The sequence below is a fragment of the Dipodomys spectabilis genome, unplaced genomic scaffold, assembly GCF_019054845.1.
Source record: "Dipodomys spectabilis isolate Male_0828 unplaced genomic scaffold, ASM1905484v1 ptg000079l, whole genome shotgun sequence".
NCBI lineage: Eukaryota > Metazoa > Chordata > Mammalia > Rodentia > Heteromyidae > Dipodomys > Dipodomys spectabilis.
The window spans coordinates 1,276,392-1,291,375 of NW_024870756.1; the positions used below are offsets into that span (position 1 = coordinate 1,276,392).

At 39.3% G+C, this 14,984-nt stretch overlaps 1 protein-coding gene across 4 annotated transcripts in view; it reads right to left on the reverse strand.

Annotated features, from left to right (window-relative positions):
• The window catches only part of Aak1 (AP2 associated kinase 1), a 175,211-nt gene that overhangs the window by 41,870 nt on the left and 118,357 nt on the right, over positions 1-14,984 (reverse strand). For all 4 annotated transcript variants that reach the window (XM_042683071.1, XM_042683068.1, XM_042683070.1 and 1 more), the window contains exons 6-11: positions 13,451-13,572; positions 12,165-12,246; positions 11,549-11,681; positions 8,927-9,030; positions 6,497-6,576; positions 2,777-2,931 (exon numbers count right to left, since the gene is read on the reverse strand). In XM_042683071.1, the coding sequence (XP_042539005.1) occupies positions 2,777-2,931; positions 6,497-6,576; positions 8,927-9,030; positions 11,549-11,681; positions 12,165-12,246; positions 13,451-13,572 (676 nt within the window). The remainder of the gene's footprint in view (positions 1-2,776; positions 2,932-6,496; positions 6,577-8,926; positions 9,031-11,548; positions 11,682-12,164; positions 12,247-13,450; positions 13,573-14,984) is intronic.

Sequence of the window (14,984 nt, forward strand, 5' to 3'; positions counted from 1 at the left end):
ACATTAAAAAATCAAGAACTTCTCTATATACCAATAATGAACAGGCTGAAAAAGAAATTATGAAAACAAACACTATTTTTAATACCTCAAAATACTTACATACCTAGGAATAAAGTTAATTAAGGAAGTGAAAAACTGCTATAATGAAAACTATAAAACATGTATGGTTGTATGCACTTGCCATCTCAGCTATGAAAGGAAGCACAAATAAGGGAATCATGGTCCAAGCTAGTCTGGGTAAAAAGCAATACACTAACTCCTAAATAACCGACACTTGAGTGGCTCCATTGGTAGAAAACTTGCATAGGCCTGAGTCCAAACCCCAGTATTGTCAAAGGAGAGAAAGACAGACAGACAAAGAAATAGAGAAAGAACTTCAAAACACTAAAGAAACAGAAGAAATTTAGAATATAAAGATTCCACAAGGCCATGAGTTGGCAAAATACTGTGAAAATGGCTATACTAGCAAAAGCAGCCTACAGATTCCACATAGTCCCCATCAAAAATCCAATTCTATTTCTTTTTTTTTTTTTTGGGGGGGGGGTCCGGTTGTGGGGCCTGAACTCTGGGCCTGGGCGCTGTCCCTCAGCTCTTCAGCTCAAGGCTAGCGCTCTACCGCTTAAGCCACAGTGCCACTTCCAGCTTTTTTCTTTTTGCATATTTGGTGCTGAGGAATCGAACCCAGGGCCTCATGCATGCAAGGCAAGCGCTCTACCACTGAGCCACATTCCCACCTCCCAACTCTATTTCATAGAACTAGAAAAATCAAGGGGCTGGGCACTGAACACACATGTAATTTCAACTACTCAGGAGGGTAGAGATCTGAGGATCAAGGTTGAAGTCAGTTTGGGTAGACAAATCCAAGAGACTCTTATCCAACTGACCAGCAAAAAAGCCAGAAGTAGAAGTGTAAACTCAAGTGGTAGAGCACTAACCTTGAGAGAAAAAGCTAGGGGAGAGCATCCTGTCCCTGAGTTTAAGTCCCAGTATCAGCATATAAAAAAAGAAAAACAAAACCCTAAAATTCACATGGAAGGACAGAAGACCCTAACTAGATAAAGTAATCCTGAGTAAAAAGAGTACTGCTAATGCACCGCTTTAAGTTATATTACAGAGTCACCAATACAAACACAATGTGATACAGTTACAAAAACACATAAGTAGGAAATGTAATAGAAGACCCAGAAATATATGTAGGTATAGCTATCTGATTTTCAACAAACATGCCCAAAGCATATATTGGAGGAAAAACAAACAGTACTTTTAACAAATAGTGTTGAGAAAACTGGATATTCACATGTAGAACACTGGTGCCAGATTTCTATCTCTCACTCAATATAAAAAAATCTTTGAAACTACTATGGAAAAATATGAGGAAAACACTTGAAGATATAGGCACAGGCAACTTTTAAAACAGGATTCTAATTTCCCAGTAAGTATGAGACTCTTACCTCCAACTAAGCCAGAAGTGGAGTTGTAGCTCAAGTAGTAGCAGTAGAGTGCTAGCCTTGAGCACACAAAACAAAGCAAAACTAAACAATAACAACAAAAAAGATCAAAAACAAAGCCCAGCCCCAAATTCAAGTCCTAGGATTGGCACAAAAGAACAACAACAAAAAAATGTTATACTGAAATTTATTTTTTAAAAATTGCAAGAAAAATTTAAAGGAAGGAGCTCAGAAACAATAATAGAGGGGGTAAATATGATTAAAGTTTATTATATGCATATATGAAAGTTATCACAATGAAACCTCTGGAATTGTATGATTCATATATGCTTTAAAAAACAAAAGAAGCTATATATATATATATATATATATATATATATATATATAATTTATTTATTTTCTGCCGGTGGTGGGGCCTGAACTCTGGGCCTGGGCACTGTCCCTCATCTCTTCAGTTCAAGGCTAGCACTCTACCACTTGAGCCACAGTGCCACTTCTGGCTTTTTCTGCTTATATGGTGCTGAGGAATTGAACCCAGGGCCTCATGCATGCAAGGCAAGCACTCTACTACTGGGCTACCTTCCCTTTCCAGAAGCAATATTGTTTAAAAGCAAGAAGGAATGTATGAAATAAAGAAGTAGGAATGGGATGAATGAACTAGACCACAAAATAAGGGGCAACACGAAAGAAGGAAGGAAGGAAGGAAGGAAGGAAGGAAGGAAGGAAGGAAGGAAGGAAGGAAGGAAGGAAGGAAGGAAGGAAAGAAGGAAGGAAGGAATGTTTTCACTGTATTTGATGTCAGTGCCCTGCATCTTGTATATATACTTCTCTAATTTGGGGAGGGGAAGGGAAAAAACAAAATGCTTAAATAGGGATATAGGTTGATCCATTTTAACAATGAGATGCACAAGACACTATGTTGAAAAATGAACTTTACAATTTAGGCTGGGGGGGGGGGGAGTGTAGTTGTGGAGGTGAGAGGGAAGGGATGGTAGGGGAAAAACAAAGAAGGAGGTTAACAATCTTGATAGGAAATGTACTCATTACCTTGCTCATGTAACTGTAACCCCTCTGTACAGTATTTTTACAATTTAAAAAAAAGTATTTAAAAAAAGAAAGAATGAATGAAAAACAAAGAACAGGCTCAGTGGATTCAGAGATCCACCTAAGTATAGAATGAGAGATCTCCCTTTTTATAGCCATTGCTATACTATTTGAACAGCTGTACCCCATTATTCCTATGTGCCTTTGGATTCCCTTCCTAAGACAAAAGTAGGCTTTCCAACAGTTCTATAACAAAGACCTGAAACCCAATCTAATTTACTAACCTGCAGCCTGAGGTAGGGGCTGAACTGTGGCCCTCTTCCGAGGTGTCAGGGCTGGCTGGATGGGAAGGATTCCTGGGTTTGGCTGAGTCTGCCCAGCTTTCGGCCTCTGGCGGGGTGCAATTGAAGTCTCTGTGGTGGGAATGGGGTCTGTCAGTCTAGAAAAGGAAAGAAAAAGAGAGAGAGAGAGAGAGAGAAAATATTCCTATTACACAGTGTAATACAGGAGAGGAGTGAGCAGAGTGTGTGATAATTTCTTCTCAACACTCCTCCCAATCTTTCAGATACCTGCTTGATCAACACTTCCCCAAAACATGTATGGCATTACAACATGTCTTGGAAAAATAAAATAAAATGCTTGGTAGGCAAATAAAAATTTAGCACCCTAACCAAAATGTCTGATTTCTTTCCAACTTACTCTGTGTGAATGGGCATGGTGAATCTCAATGAGAACCTTCTATAGAATACAATGCTTCTCATGCTTATTCTACCCACCTTTTTACTAACTACATTCTAGTATTTCCCAGTTATAGTTTAGGTAATAATACAAAAAAAAAACAAACAAACAAACAGCTGGGTGGTAATGGCTGTAGGCGCAATGAGCTGGTGGCTTGCTGGCCTGTAGCTACTCAAGAGACTGAGATCTGAGGATGGCAGTTCAAAGCCATCCAGAGCAGGAAAGTCCAAGAGACTCTTATCTCTAATTAACTCCCCAAAATCTGGAAGTGGAGCTGTGGCTGAAGTGGTAAAGCACTACCCTTGAGAGCACAAAAGCTGAGGAACAGTGCCCAGGCTCTGAGTTTAAGCCCCAGGTGTGACACAAAAGAAAATAATACCAAGGGCTTGAGACAGGCAGTTTTCAGATATAACTTAGGGCTAATTGTCAAAATGGTTTCTCTATAATGAAAAGCATGCAATGAACAAATCCAATATAAAAACTAAGGAATAGTAAATAATCTAAGATAAAAGAATTAAATTGGGTATGTGTCAAGAGTATCGTTTTCTTAAAAACAGCAACTCTTGCTAGGCACCAGCACCTCATGTCTGTAATCCTAGCTACTCAGGAGGCTAAGATGTGAGGATTGTAGTTTGAAGCTAGCCAAGGCAAGAAAGTTAATGAGACTCTTCAATAAAGCATCAGAAAAGCTGGAAGTGGAGCTGTGGCTCAAGTGGTAGAGCACTGTCTTTGCGCAAAAGCTCAGGGAAGTAACCCAGGCCCTGAGTTCAAGCCTCAGGATTGGCATAAACAATTTCTTTTCGCCATAGTAATACCCTAGGTTCAGGGTTGCCCAGAGTAAAATTCACATAGAATTGTCTCTTCTGCAGTCAGGTGTGGTCATGTGTTTACATGGAATGAATAAAGCCTTACACAGGATGAAAATACACTGCTATGTGGCAGTTTCTAGAAGCCATAGGATATAACTGGTTCATGTTCATTGCCTCTCTATTACCTTTGGTTATTCCTTAATCTTGCTGCTTTGAATATGGCTGTTGTCACAATGATCTAGAACAGTAGATATATACAGAGATGGTAGAGTGATGTGCTTAAAGAAATCTGGGTTACAGAGATTTTGTGGAACAGAACTGCTATACTGGTTCTGGCCTACTTACCTTCAAACTTTGTTCACTTGTGAGAAAAAAATATCTATCTATCTTCTATAAGCTATGATAATTTAGGACTTCCTATACCAGCCAACTCCAATGCAAACTAAGAGAGAACTACTATGGTGTACTTGCTAAAGCCCAGGTGCTGATTTCCATTTATATTAGTCTAGGCTTAGATCAGAGCTAAGTGTTCTTTGAAATGCACTTTAGGAGTATAATTGAGGCTAAGGCCAAAATAAACAAGATTCATGAGCATTTCTAAAACATGTCTGGCACGAGCTTCAGGAATGCCCCTTCTAGACTCAGAAATTTATCAGCAGGCTGGACATTACCAGGGGCTGGTAACCTTTTTTTCTGCCAAGACCATTTGGGTATTTATAACATCATTTCTGAGTCATATAAAATTATCAATACAGAGCTATGGGCAGCCAAGGAAAACCATACATGTCTGTCCTGTGGTATACTAAATGGTCCAAAGTTCCTCACCCCCGTTATACGGTACTTTTATAAAGAGCAAAGAACTGCTAATATAAAAATGATCACATTTGGAATGCTATAATCTGGAGAAGGAAAGTGGGAGGAGGAAATGGAACAGATGCTGGAGAATAGGAGAAAAGTATATGAAAGTAAAAGCCCAAGGTAGAGATAGGGAAACAGACTTCTGTGGAAATTTAAATGTGAGCATTGGTCTTTATAAATTCACATTGGTCTTCTCTTGAGAGTAACATCTTTTGACGTGGGATTTGGAATGACAGGAACTGTATTTGAGCTTTAGCTCCCCACTAACTGTATGATAACAGACATGTCATTTAACATCTTTCAGCCTTGAGTCTCTTATATGCATATTCACTGATAATTATGAATTAAACTGCAGTGTCCAAAATATTTATGTTTGTAAGGACCTCTTCCAATATGTGTGCTTTGTGGGAAAATACGTCCTTGCTCAATCTTTGTACATATCACATTTGGGCCTTCTAAAAGATGACTATAAATCCAAAGGAATGAACTAATTAAATCAGCCTCCAAGAAGTGAGCATGGTAGAATTACTATAAGAAACTAAGAGACCAGAAAGTAACAATTTTTGCTTGTTAAGTTTACTAAGTTTATCACAAATTGAAGTATCATTATTTTAGACTCCTATCAAGAATAACTCGAGACAGTAAGCATTCTATAAATACTGGAGATTTTTTAAATATAAAAGTTACTTTACTATTCTATTCTAATTCACATTCCCATCTAGGGTCCTTTGTTGAGAGAGTTTGCTGCTAACATTTCCTATGAGAGGATGGTGGAAAAAAGAAGGCACAAACATCTTCTGGGTCACCCTAGGATTTTGCCATTTGATGAAAATACCTGGCAGAATTTCAGCTATTGGGGGGATGAACAAATCTCAGACGCTATGCTCCAGAAATCCATGCTGAGTTTTCTGAGGCCCTGCTTTTCACAGGTCTCTTCCGGCTCTAATGTTCTAGTTGCAGGGATTCCAGAATGGATGGGGTTCTGCCAGATGACTCTGGTATGAGGACCGCCCAACACCTTTGGTTAACCTTCCTGAAGTTTTGTTGTAATCTGTGTCACGTCACCCCATCCCTCTCAACTGCCTAACAGTTCTCCCAGCCTTTCACGGCCCCCTCCTTATTCTCTCTCTTTGAGGCAGAGAGATATAGAACATCTTTGCTTATTCAATCTTTTCTTGGTAGTACAAGATGTCATTCACTAAGAACTATGGAGTCTTTTTGCTTTCACTTGTTTGATTTCTAATGGGGTCCTAAGAGTAAAAAGGAAAGAAAGCTGATGGAATGGCATGGGGAACATGCCTAACCACAAGCCAGGACACATGTTAGGACACACTGGTAGCAACATGTAAAGTGTGCCATTGCTTCATGTGCCTATTCCCATGCAAGGGAAACAGCTGCAGGTTTCTTGATTCTCATTCAAATATACACCCAGAATTTTATTATATTTATATTCCTAAGAGCACTTCTGTGTAGGGGACACAGCTTGCCTTTCTGATCTGTGCAGCTCCTGGTCTTGATAACCTAGGAATCAAGAGACACAGGCATCTTCCCTCTGCAGGTACCCCAAACAAAATGCATGCTCACAAGGGCATTTCTTACCTGGCCTTTGGCTGGGTCTTTTTTGCAGCTGCCTCACTGGCTTTCACAGGTTCAGGAAGTTTTGCAGGAATGGGAGAATTCTAAATGAAAGGCGGGGGGGGGGGGGGGGTGGGGGAAGGGAAAAAAGACACCATAGATTTCTTCATACAAGAATGACTGGGCTGATGAAAGTACATTACATCTGAGTGTCTTTAATACAACTTCCAGGCACTGATCCTCCTGTTAAAAGGAAGATAAGTTAACCAAATGCACTATCAGAGTCAAGGAACCCAAGTGTCCAAGAAAAGGAGAGAGCGATTCAGTGACCACTCTCTGTGGTCACTGCCCCAGGCTGAGCTCACTGAGCTTTGCCCTTGGTTCCCTTCCCTTCCCTTCTCTTCCTACTGCAAAGCTTAGAAGTGATGTCACAAAAGGAATGGGAAAGGGATTTTATATATGTATATATACACACATATACATATATACATACACACACATATATTCAAGCTCTTAGCTACATATTAGAGAGGTTAGAGCTGATTCTGGTGCAAACCAGGAGGCTTTTTATCTTCTAGTGAGAACACTGCTGAGAATACTGACTACCAGTGTATTCTGTTATTGAGTCAGCACCTCTTCCCAATACAAGAGGTACTACTCAACCCACAAACCAAGTGGAGTCCTTCTAGCTTGGATTCTGCATCATCCAATATTACTTCTTTCTTCTATTCTGCATGCCAGTACTGGAACTTAAACTTAAGGCCTGTGTGTGCTGTCCCTTAGCTTTTTGCTCATGGCTGGCATTTTACCAGCTGAGCAAAAGCCCCACTTCCAGCTGTGTGTGTGTGTGTGTGTGAGAGAGAGAGAGAGAAAGAGAGACAGACAGACAGAGAGGGGGAGGAGGGGGAAAGAGAGATGGAGAGGTAAGGGGAGGGAGAAAGAGAAGGAAGGGGGGAAGAAGGGAAAGAGAAGGGGAGAGGGAGAGGGAGAGAGAAGGGAAGGTTGGGAAGGGGAGGAGAAGGAAGGAGGGGGAGAAGGATAGGGTGTGTGTTTTCCTGGCTAACTGGAGGTTAAGAGTCTCATGGACTTTCTTGACCAGGCTGGCAACAAACCACAACCCTCAAATCTCAGCCTCCTGAGTAGCTAGGATTATGGGCACAAATCTCTGGCACCTGGCAATACTGTTTCTTGAGGGAGCACTAGCTAGCTGCTTGGAACCACCATTCCTGTAATTAAGAGATTACCATTCCTGACTACCAAACGACATGATTCTTGTGAAGTTTATCTTTTATTACTAATTATCAGTCTGAAGGCTTCTGGTTCCTTATGAATGGGAAAGTGACCCACAGAAGAAAACATGATCATAGTTACTACACAGGCTACTTCATATCAAACTAGGAAAGTTGACAAACAAAATACTGGCTATAACATTGGCTTTTAGGAGGTTCTCTTATTTTCTCATGCCATCAGGAGGGAAGAATTTCTGCTAGAAAACTTCCAGACTTCCCCCTCATCAAGCATTCCTCTCCCAACAGAGAAAGCAAAGTTCTGACTAATAATGTAGAAAAATTTATCTCATTTTGTTCACTCTTGCCTCCTTTCCTTTCAGGAAGAACCTACCCGCAGGAATTAAGCATCTCACTCATATGAATTGAATGTTAAAGGGCATGACTGATCAAGCTATATGTTCTGACTCAATCTTATTAGTAACAAAACCATCTGTATGTCTCATATATTCAATATGCCAGCACTCTTGAGCCTAAAAATGGCATTCCAAGTCCACTGTTGGAAAAAAAACTAACAAGAATATTTTATATTAACATCTATTAGACTGTCTAGTAATAAAATATTCAAGAGAACTGGGGTCATAATGTGTTATAAAAAATTATTAATATTATAAAAGGGTGTTTGCAGAGCATTTTACTCAGAAAACTCTTGAGTGTGGAGTTTAGGACCCTGAAGTACAGAAAACACTTCAGGGTCTACTTAGTGTGAGGAAGGCAGAAAAAAATTAGTGTGCGTCATAGATGGTCAATGATGGAGGCAGAATTAAGAAAACTCTGCTGCAAGGAAGAAGGACAGACAGAAGAGGCTGAGCTGCAGCAGGCCTAGCTCTTGTCCAGAGTCCATACCTAAGCACTCTAAAAGTTTGACAAGGAACTTGGCTCTTGGTGAGCTGTGCAAGTTGACAAGGCATGAAGTTGGTCAGTCTCCAATCAAAGCTCTCAATCTCTAGAGATTTTTAAAAATTGTTGTTCAGTGTAATTGTCTAGATTTTATAATTAAATTCCAAGGGAAAATTGGATTTCCTTTATAGTTATCTTTGCCTGAAGCCCCATAGCAGATAAAGTAAGAGATACCTATATTCATTTAAAGCAGCTGATCAACACCTCATGAACTCAAAATGACAGTCTGATCATGTTTACTTTCCTTTAAGAGTCACCATTCACGTACCTGTACATTCTGAATTGGGCATTCTTTCTTGAGTAGTTTAAATGAGAAGTAGGAGACCTGGTAAATATCCGGCCTTTTGTCAGGGTCTGGTTCCAACATATACCCTAAGACAGACATATGTGAACTTACTTCATAATATCCTAACAATAAGTACATTAGCTATTGAAATGCATATACACTGCCATGTACAGCCTAGGTTCAAACTCTCAATACAGAAATAACTACCTTCATATTATGAGTCTTAAGACAGTTATGTAGCTTTCTTGATTTATGCTTCATTGAACAAATGATTCCTCTTGGTAAGTGTAACCAAAACCCAAACTTCATGAATTTGTTTTTGTAGAAAAATATAAATTACCATATAAAGAAGCACTTTAATTGTGGTCCACAGACTACTTGTTTAATTTCCAAGTACTTTAAACTGGCCTCTCTGAAGCTGGAAAACCCTCAGAAAAAGTCTCTGAGAAGATACACATGTAAATATACAGTGATGTGAATGTGCCTACTGCTTACATAATAACTGAATGCTTGAGACAGTAAGCTCAGAAACAGCAGTGAGGCTGCAGCCTTGGAAGGACAAAAGCAGAAGATGTGGGCGGAAATGCAGAGAAAAAGGCAGGTTAGGTGGGAGAATGGTGTGAGCAAAGATGAACCTGGAAAGGGCAATAATGAATGCTCTGCTGCATGGAAACCGGAGTCCAAAGTGCCAAGTAGAGATATGACTGGCTATGTGGGATGGAACCAAAATATGAAGGATCCTAAGAACCATTCTAAGCATTTGGGCCCTATTGTGGGACCACTGGAAAGTCATTCAAGTTTATTTAACAGGACTGTTTTCTAAGAATGATCTGGCAGCATGGGTGTGTTGGAGAGAATGAGCTGACAGAGTCTGTACATACTTGGGTGTCATTGATAGGAATCAAGAAAATCAATTCTATAGAAAAAACTTATGGAAAAAGAAGAAGAAGAAGGACAGACTGAGGAGGAAGAGAAAGAGGAGGGAGATTATTAATCAGGTTAGGAAACCTTCCTAGCCAGATCCCCCGCCCCCCAATTTTTTTTTTTTTTAAATTTCATCCATCCAGACTACAATGGTCACATCACTGAGATAAGCTAAAAAGCAGAGAAGGGAATCTTATATTGAAGGTAGAGGGATAAATAAGAACAAATCAAATTTTAGGCCTGTAGATTCAAGGTACAATCTTCAAATAGTGTAAAACTAAATAAGAGTTTAGGAAAGATGTCAGTGATGCACAGTCACAATGAGCTGTTTTGTCCCAAAATAATTTTATATTAATTATAAATTTACAAAATTATTGTTAAACATCAATTTGGGGGGGGGGGGGTCCGGTCGTGGGGCCTGAACTCTGGGCCTGGACGCTGTCCCTCAGCTCTTCAGCTCAAGGCTAGCGTTCTACCATTTGAGCCACAGCACCACTTCCGGCTTTTTTCTTTTTGCTTATGTGGTGCTGAGGAATCGAACCCAGGGTCTCAGGCATGCAAGGCAAGCACTCTACCACAGAGCCACCTTCCCAGCCCCAAACATCAAATTTTTTAAATCTCATTTATACATCTGTGATTCTTCTAAAACAATCCTAATGATGTCACATTCCATTCCTTTGAATACCTTCTCTGCCTGCTCATTAATAAATGGACAAAGGTGGTTGATCAAATTGGCACAACGGAAGAAGCGATCACTTAAGAGCTGCAACTGTGTTAACTTCAGTAGGCTACCTGTACTTTCTTAATTTGATTTCCTCCTGTGCCTAATAGGAATAACTACACATATAATACACATTTTAATAATTAGATGAGGGCACAAGAAAGCTCTCAACATATCAGATGTTCAGTATACCTCACATCTGATGCTGTTTTTTTTTTTTCCCAGTGCACCCAGTTCCTGAGCCAGGTTGCTCAGGATTTATGATTCATAATGGTTAAAACTTAGATGCTGATTGGCCAACGTTTTTGAAAGATGATTTAAAATTTTTGGATTTTTAGCATTTTAGTATGGAGTCTTGTACAAAGATGACTTATTTTACCATCTGGCTAATGGATGTTAGTACATATGTTTGCTATGATAGCACAAAAATGTGGGAAATCTTACAACTATTATAAATAAAGTATTTGGTTTGGATGCTTGTTATAAAAACCCAACGATTAACCTAAATGAGAGGAAAAACCTGGTTCCATGGAGTTATATGGTGTTAATTATGTATTCATTCCAGCCAAGGCACTGCAATCATTTTCATTTGAGTTGCTTCCAATTTTGCAAAGATGAATTTCTTATCACTTGATGAGTCAGCTAGACTCTCTTGGTACCAGAGCTTTCACATAGATTGCAACAGAACACAAAAGTACTGTATTGCTCAAAGCCACATTAGGATTTATACTCATGTAGCTGGCCCAGGTGTGATACAGGGTGATACAGGATATAGATTTCTAGCAAAAAGACCCACACTCTAGGCACCATTACACTATCTTTGCGCTCCCAAGTATTGTTAACTGATTTCTTTATGTCTGCATCCAAACCATTACTCAGGGAATCGAATCACTTTATTCTGCAATTCATTCCTAATGATTAGAGATTAAAAAAAATCAAACTAAATTTGAAATACTTACTAATAAGGCAGTGCATGTCTTGAGAATATCGAGAATTATCAGGAATTGTGAAGTTCCCATCACAAATTGCCACCTGACTCTCCCCAAATGGCAAAGTGAAGTAGCATAATTTATACAACAAACATCCAAGAGCCTAAAAAAAATAAAGAAAGCAGATTGCTGCTAGTGACTTATTTACCATAACTCCAAGTGGATCTACTGAGAGATACTGACACCATCCATATTTACTAGAAGATATAAAATGTAAATATTTCTCTTATTAGAAACTTGAACTTAGAACCTAACATGACTATTTAGCTGCTGAGTTATATATTTATATTCTTATTACCAAATTGTGCTCCAGTAAAGAACAAGTATTTTACCTGCTTTACTATTATGAAACTGGTAACACATAAGTAAAAACCACCTGAATAAGTCTGGCAGCTCTGAAGTAGTTTCCTTTGTCATGTTCCAAGAGGCAGTGGCTGGTCCCCTCACATAAAGAACAGTCTCAAGAGACAAGTAGACAATTCATTGGTACCAGTGCTACATGCTATAGCACAGTTTGCATTGATCTTGGGAGTTGACATCAGTGACTGCTGGTATCTGGGATGTGGTCAGGTCAGTTGACACCTACCCAAATATCTGCTTTCGTAGTGATGATTTTGCCACTGTACAAGTTGACCATTTCTGGTGCTCGATAGGACAGCGTTGTATATCTACAATCAAGAGATTCATGTTTTGTTAAATATAATCAGTGCTATAATTAAAATCCAGAAATGGCATAAATGTTTTACATTAATATAATTCAATTCCCTGGGAGCCATCTGAAGAAGAGAGTATGAAATGTTAGCATAAGTAAAAGGCTGTCTGTCATTGGTACAATGAGATTATATCACAGCCCCCTAACAGACCTTCTTCTCTGATAACTTGGGACACTTAGACATGAATGTACTTAGTAAGTAAGCCCTACAAATAACTTTTTGTGGTTCTCTAATGACATAGTCTGCTGTAAATCCTTGTTGTCTAATACTATATTTTTCTATTTGTTTTGAAAAATAGCAAAGCCATCAAATGTGGCAGAATAGTACTGCAATGCAGGCTAGGATACTCTGGAGGACAGATCCAACTGGGGTGGGGATGGATGGGATCAAGTACCCTTGTTCTTTGCTCCTGGAACAAGGCTAACGCAACAGTGTTCTTATCCTGGGTTCAAGAAAGCGAGTAGTATGGTGGTGTTACCAAGCAGTGCTTATCTGGTCTCAAGGCCCCAGATGTGTTGGCTTAGGTGTCCGACAGTGCCTTGGACCAGACGCCTGAGTTGATGCATAGAGGAAATAGAGGAACAGGAGCTGAACTATATGTACATGCCTAACCACTGATTTACTAGTAGCAATAGTGAGTGCTCTTGCACATGAAAAATCAAACATGGGCATGAAGGGAAATAGGTCAGTCACAAAACTAAAGGAGCTTTTTCTGTTGAAGTCAGTGATTGTCTGCAGAAAATAATAGCCTTACACACATCAGTTCCACTGCACTTCAAGTGAGTCCCTCGTGAACATGAAGCCAGCAGCAATTCAGTAAAAAGCTTGACAGATAATGTCAGATAATGTCACAATCATTGTGATCACATTTGGAAACATTAGCTTCTTGTGGGCACATGATATTGCAAATCATAATATGTGTATACAAATGACTGTAAGACTATACAAAAAGTATGGTGAGACTCCTTCACTGATTATTCATAATGCTTTTGAAAATCCTCCTTTTTCATCATTCATTTAATAAACAAACAAACCAACTGTGAAGAGGTGAGATGAAGGACGAGTGACTAATTCCATTTTCTTCCCACTCTGCCCCACCCATAAGTGCAATTGCTCACTTGGTAACAGACAAAGCTGTAAGAAAAAGGGAACAGCTTACTTCTTAATTTCATCTTCTACAGCATTCACTCCCTCAGTTTGTGGATTCTGGAATTTGTTGGTGGCACTTCCAAAGTCGCACAGGACGTAGTGGCCTCGGTCATGCAAGAGGATGTTCTCAACCTGAAAAATATTCCCCGAGCACCCATTCCAAGACATCACTTAATAGTGTACTGTGAGTAAAAATTTGGTTTCATAAGCACATAGGTAAAATATTTTATTTCTGGCAATCTCATTAGTGTCTAGGAAAGTTATTCCTGCCAAGTGTCTCAGCAGGGGCCTTCCCAAGTGGAACAAAAGGAGATGCAAAGTGGCAGGACAAATGAGGGCAGAGAGGACACCAAGAGGGAGCTCTACAGTGGTGGAATCCAGAGTGCCATTTTCCATATTTCTTTTTTTTTTTTTTTATAATTTTTTTTTTTTATTGTAAAGCTACTATACAGAGGGTTACCATTTTCCATATTTCTATCCACACTTCTTACTTCTACAGAAAGATGCCTTATATTTTCAGTTTAAAACACGCTACATGATCCCAATCTCTCAATCCAACTATTAAATAACAATTCATCTTCTAAACCCAAGTTCAGAAGCCATAGCTTTTCAGAAACCTTCCTCATGACCCCATTCAGGCAACTGTCACTGCTTCTCTATTTCCCTTCCATGGTTACCATCAGTTACTTCACTTGGACTTTTTAAGTACATGTAACAATGTCCTCCTTACAATACTAGGTTAGGATGTTCAGAAATGATTTTTGTTAAGTTTTAATTACTTTTCAACGTGCCTAAGTGCCTAAGGTATTTTCCTTTTAAAATATTACTCGTTTTCATTGCTGCTGTTTTTCTTTTTTCTTTAGGTCCAAGACCAGGACTTGAACTCAGTACTCAGAACTTTCACTCATTGGCTAGTGTTCTACCAACTGAAACACACATTTCCAACCCCTGTTGCTGCTGTTCTTATCAATGAAGTCTTTGGAAAGTTAGGAGTTATAAGAAAAGGAGTCTATAAAGATCAAAATGCAGAGAAACCTCTAATGTTAAAGGGTACCAAGGAAAAGAACTCCAAAATAGTGGTACTAAGGTGTCTAGATTCACGGATTAATTCTTGATATGAGTTGATTTCTACACTTGAGGGCAGATCTGGCTATTTTTTGTATGCCATAAGAAGACAATCTAAAACTTACGTTAGGCTAATAAATAAGATTGAAGTCTCCAAAGATGATCACCCTTGGAAAATCAGGGAAGAATAGATTATAAGCTCCACAGATACAGGCATTATCTCTTAATCATGCATCTTCTCTATCTAGAGCCTACCACAGTGCTTAGTGCAGAAAATATTTTTCAAGTGGGATAAATAAAAGCGAAAAAGTCCAGGTACTGGTGTTTCATACATGTAATCCTAGCTACTCAGGAAGCTGAGATCTGAGGACTGCAGTTCAAAACCAACCCAGGCAGGAACGTTTATGGGACTCTAATCTCCAACAAATTGCTCATACAAAGCTGGATATGGTACTGTGGCTCAAAGAGGTATAGTGATA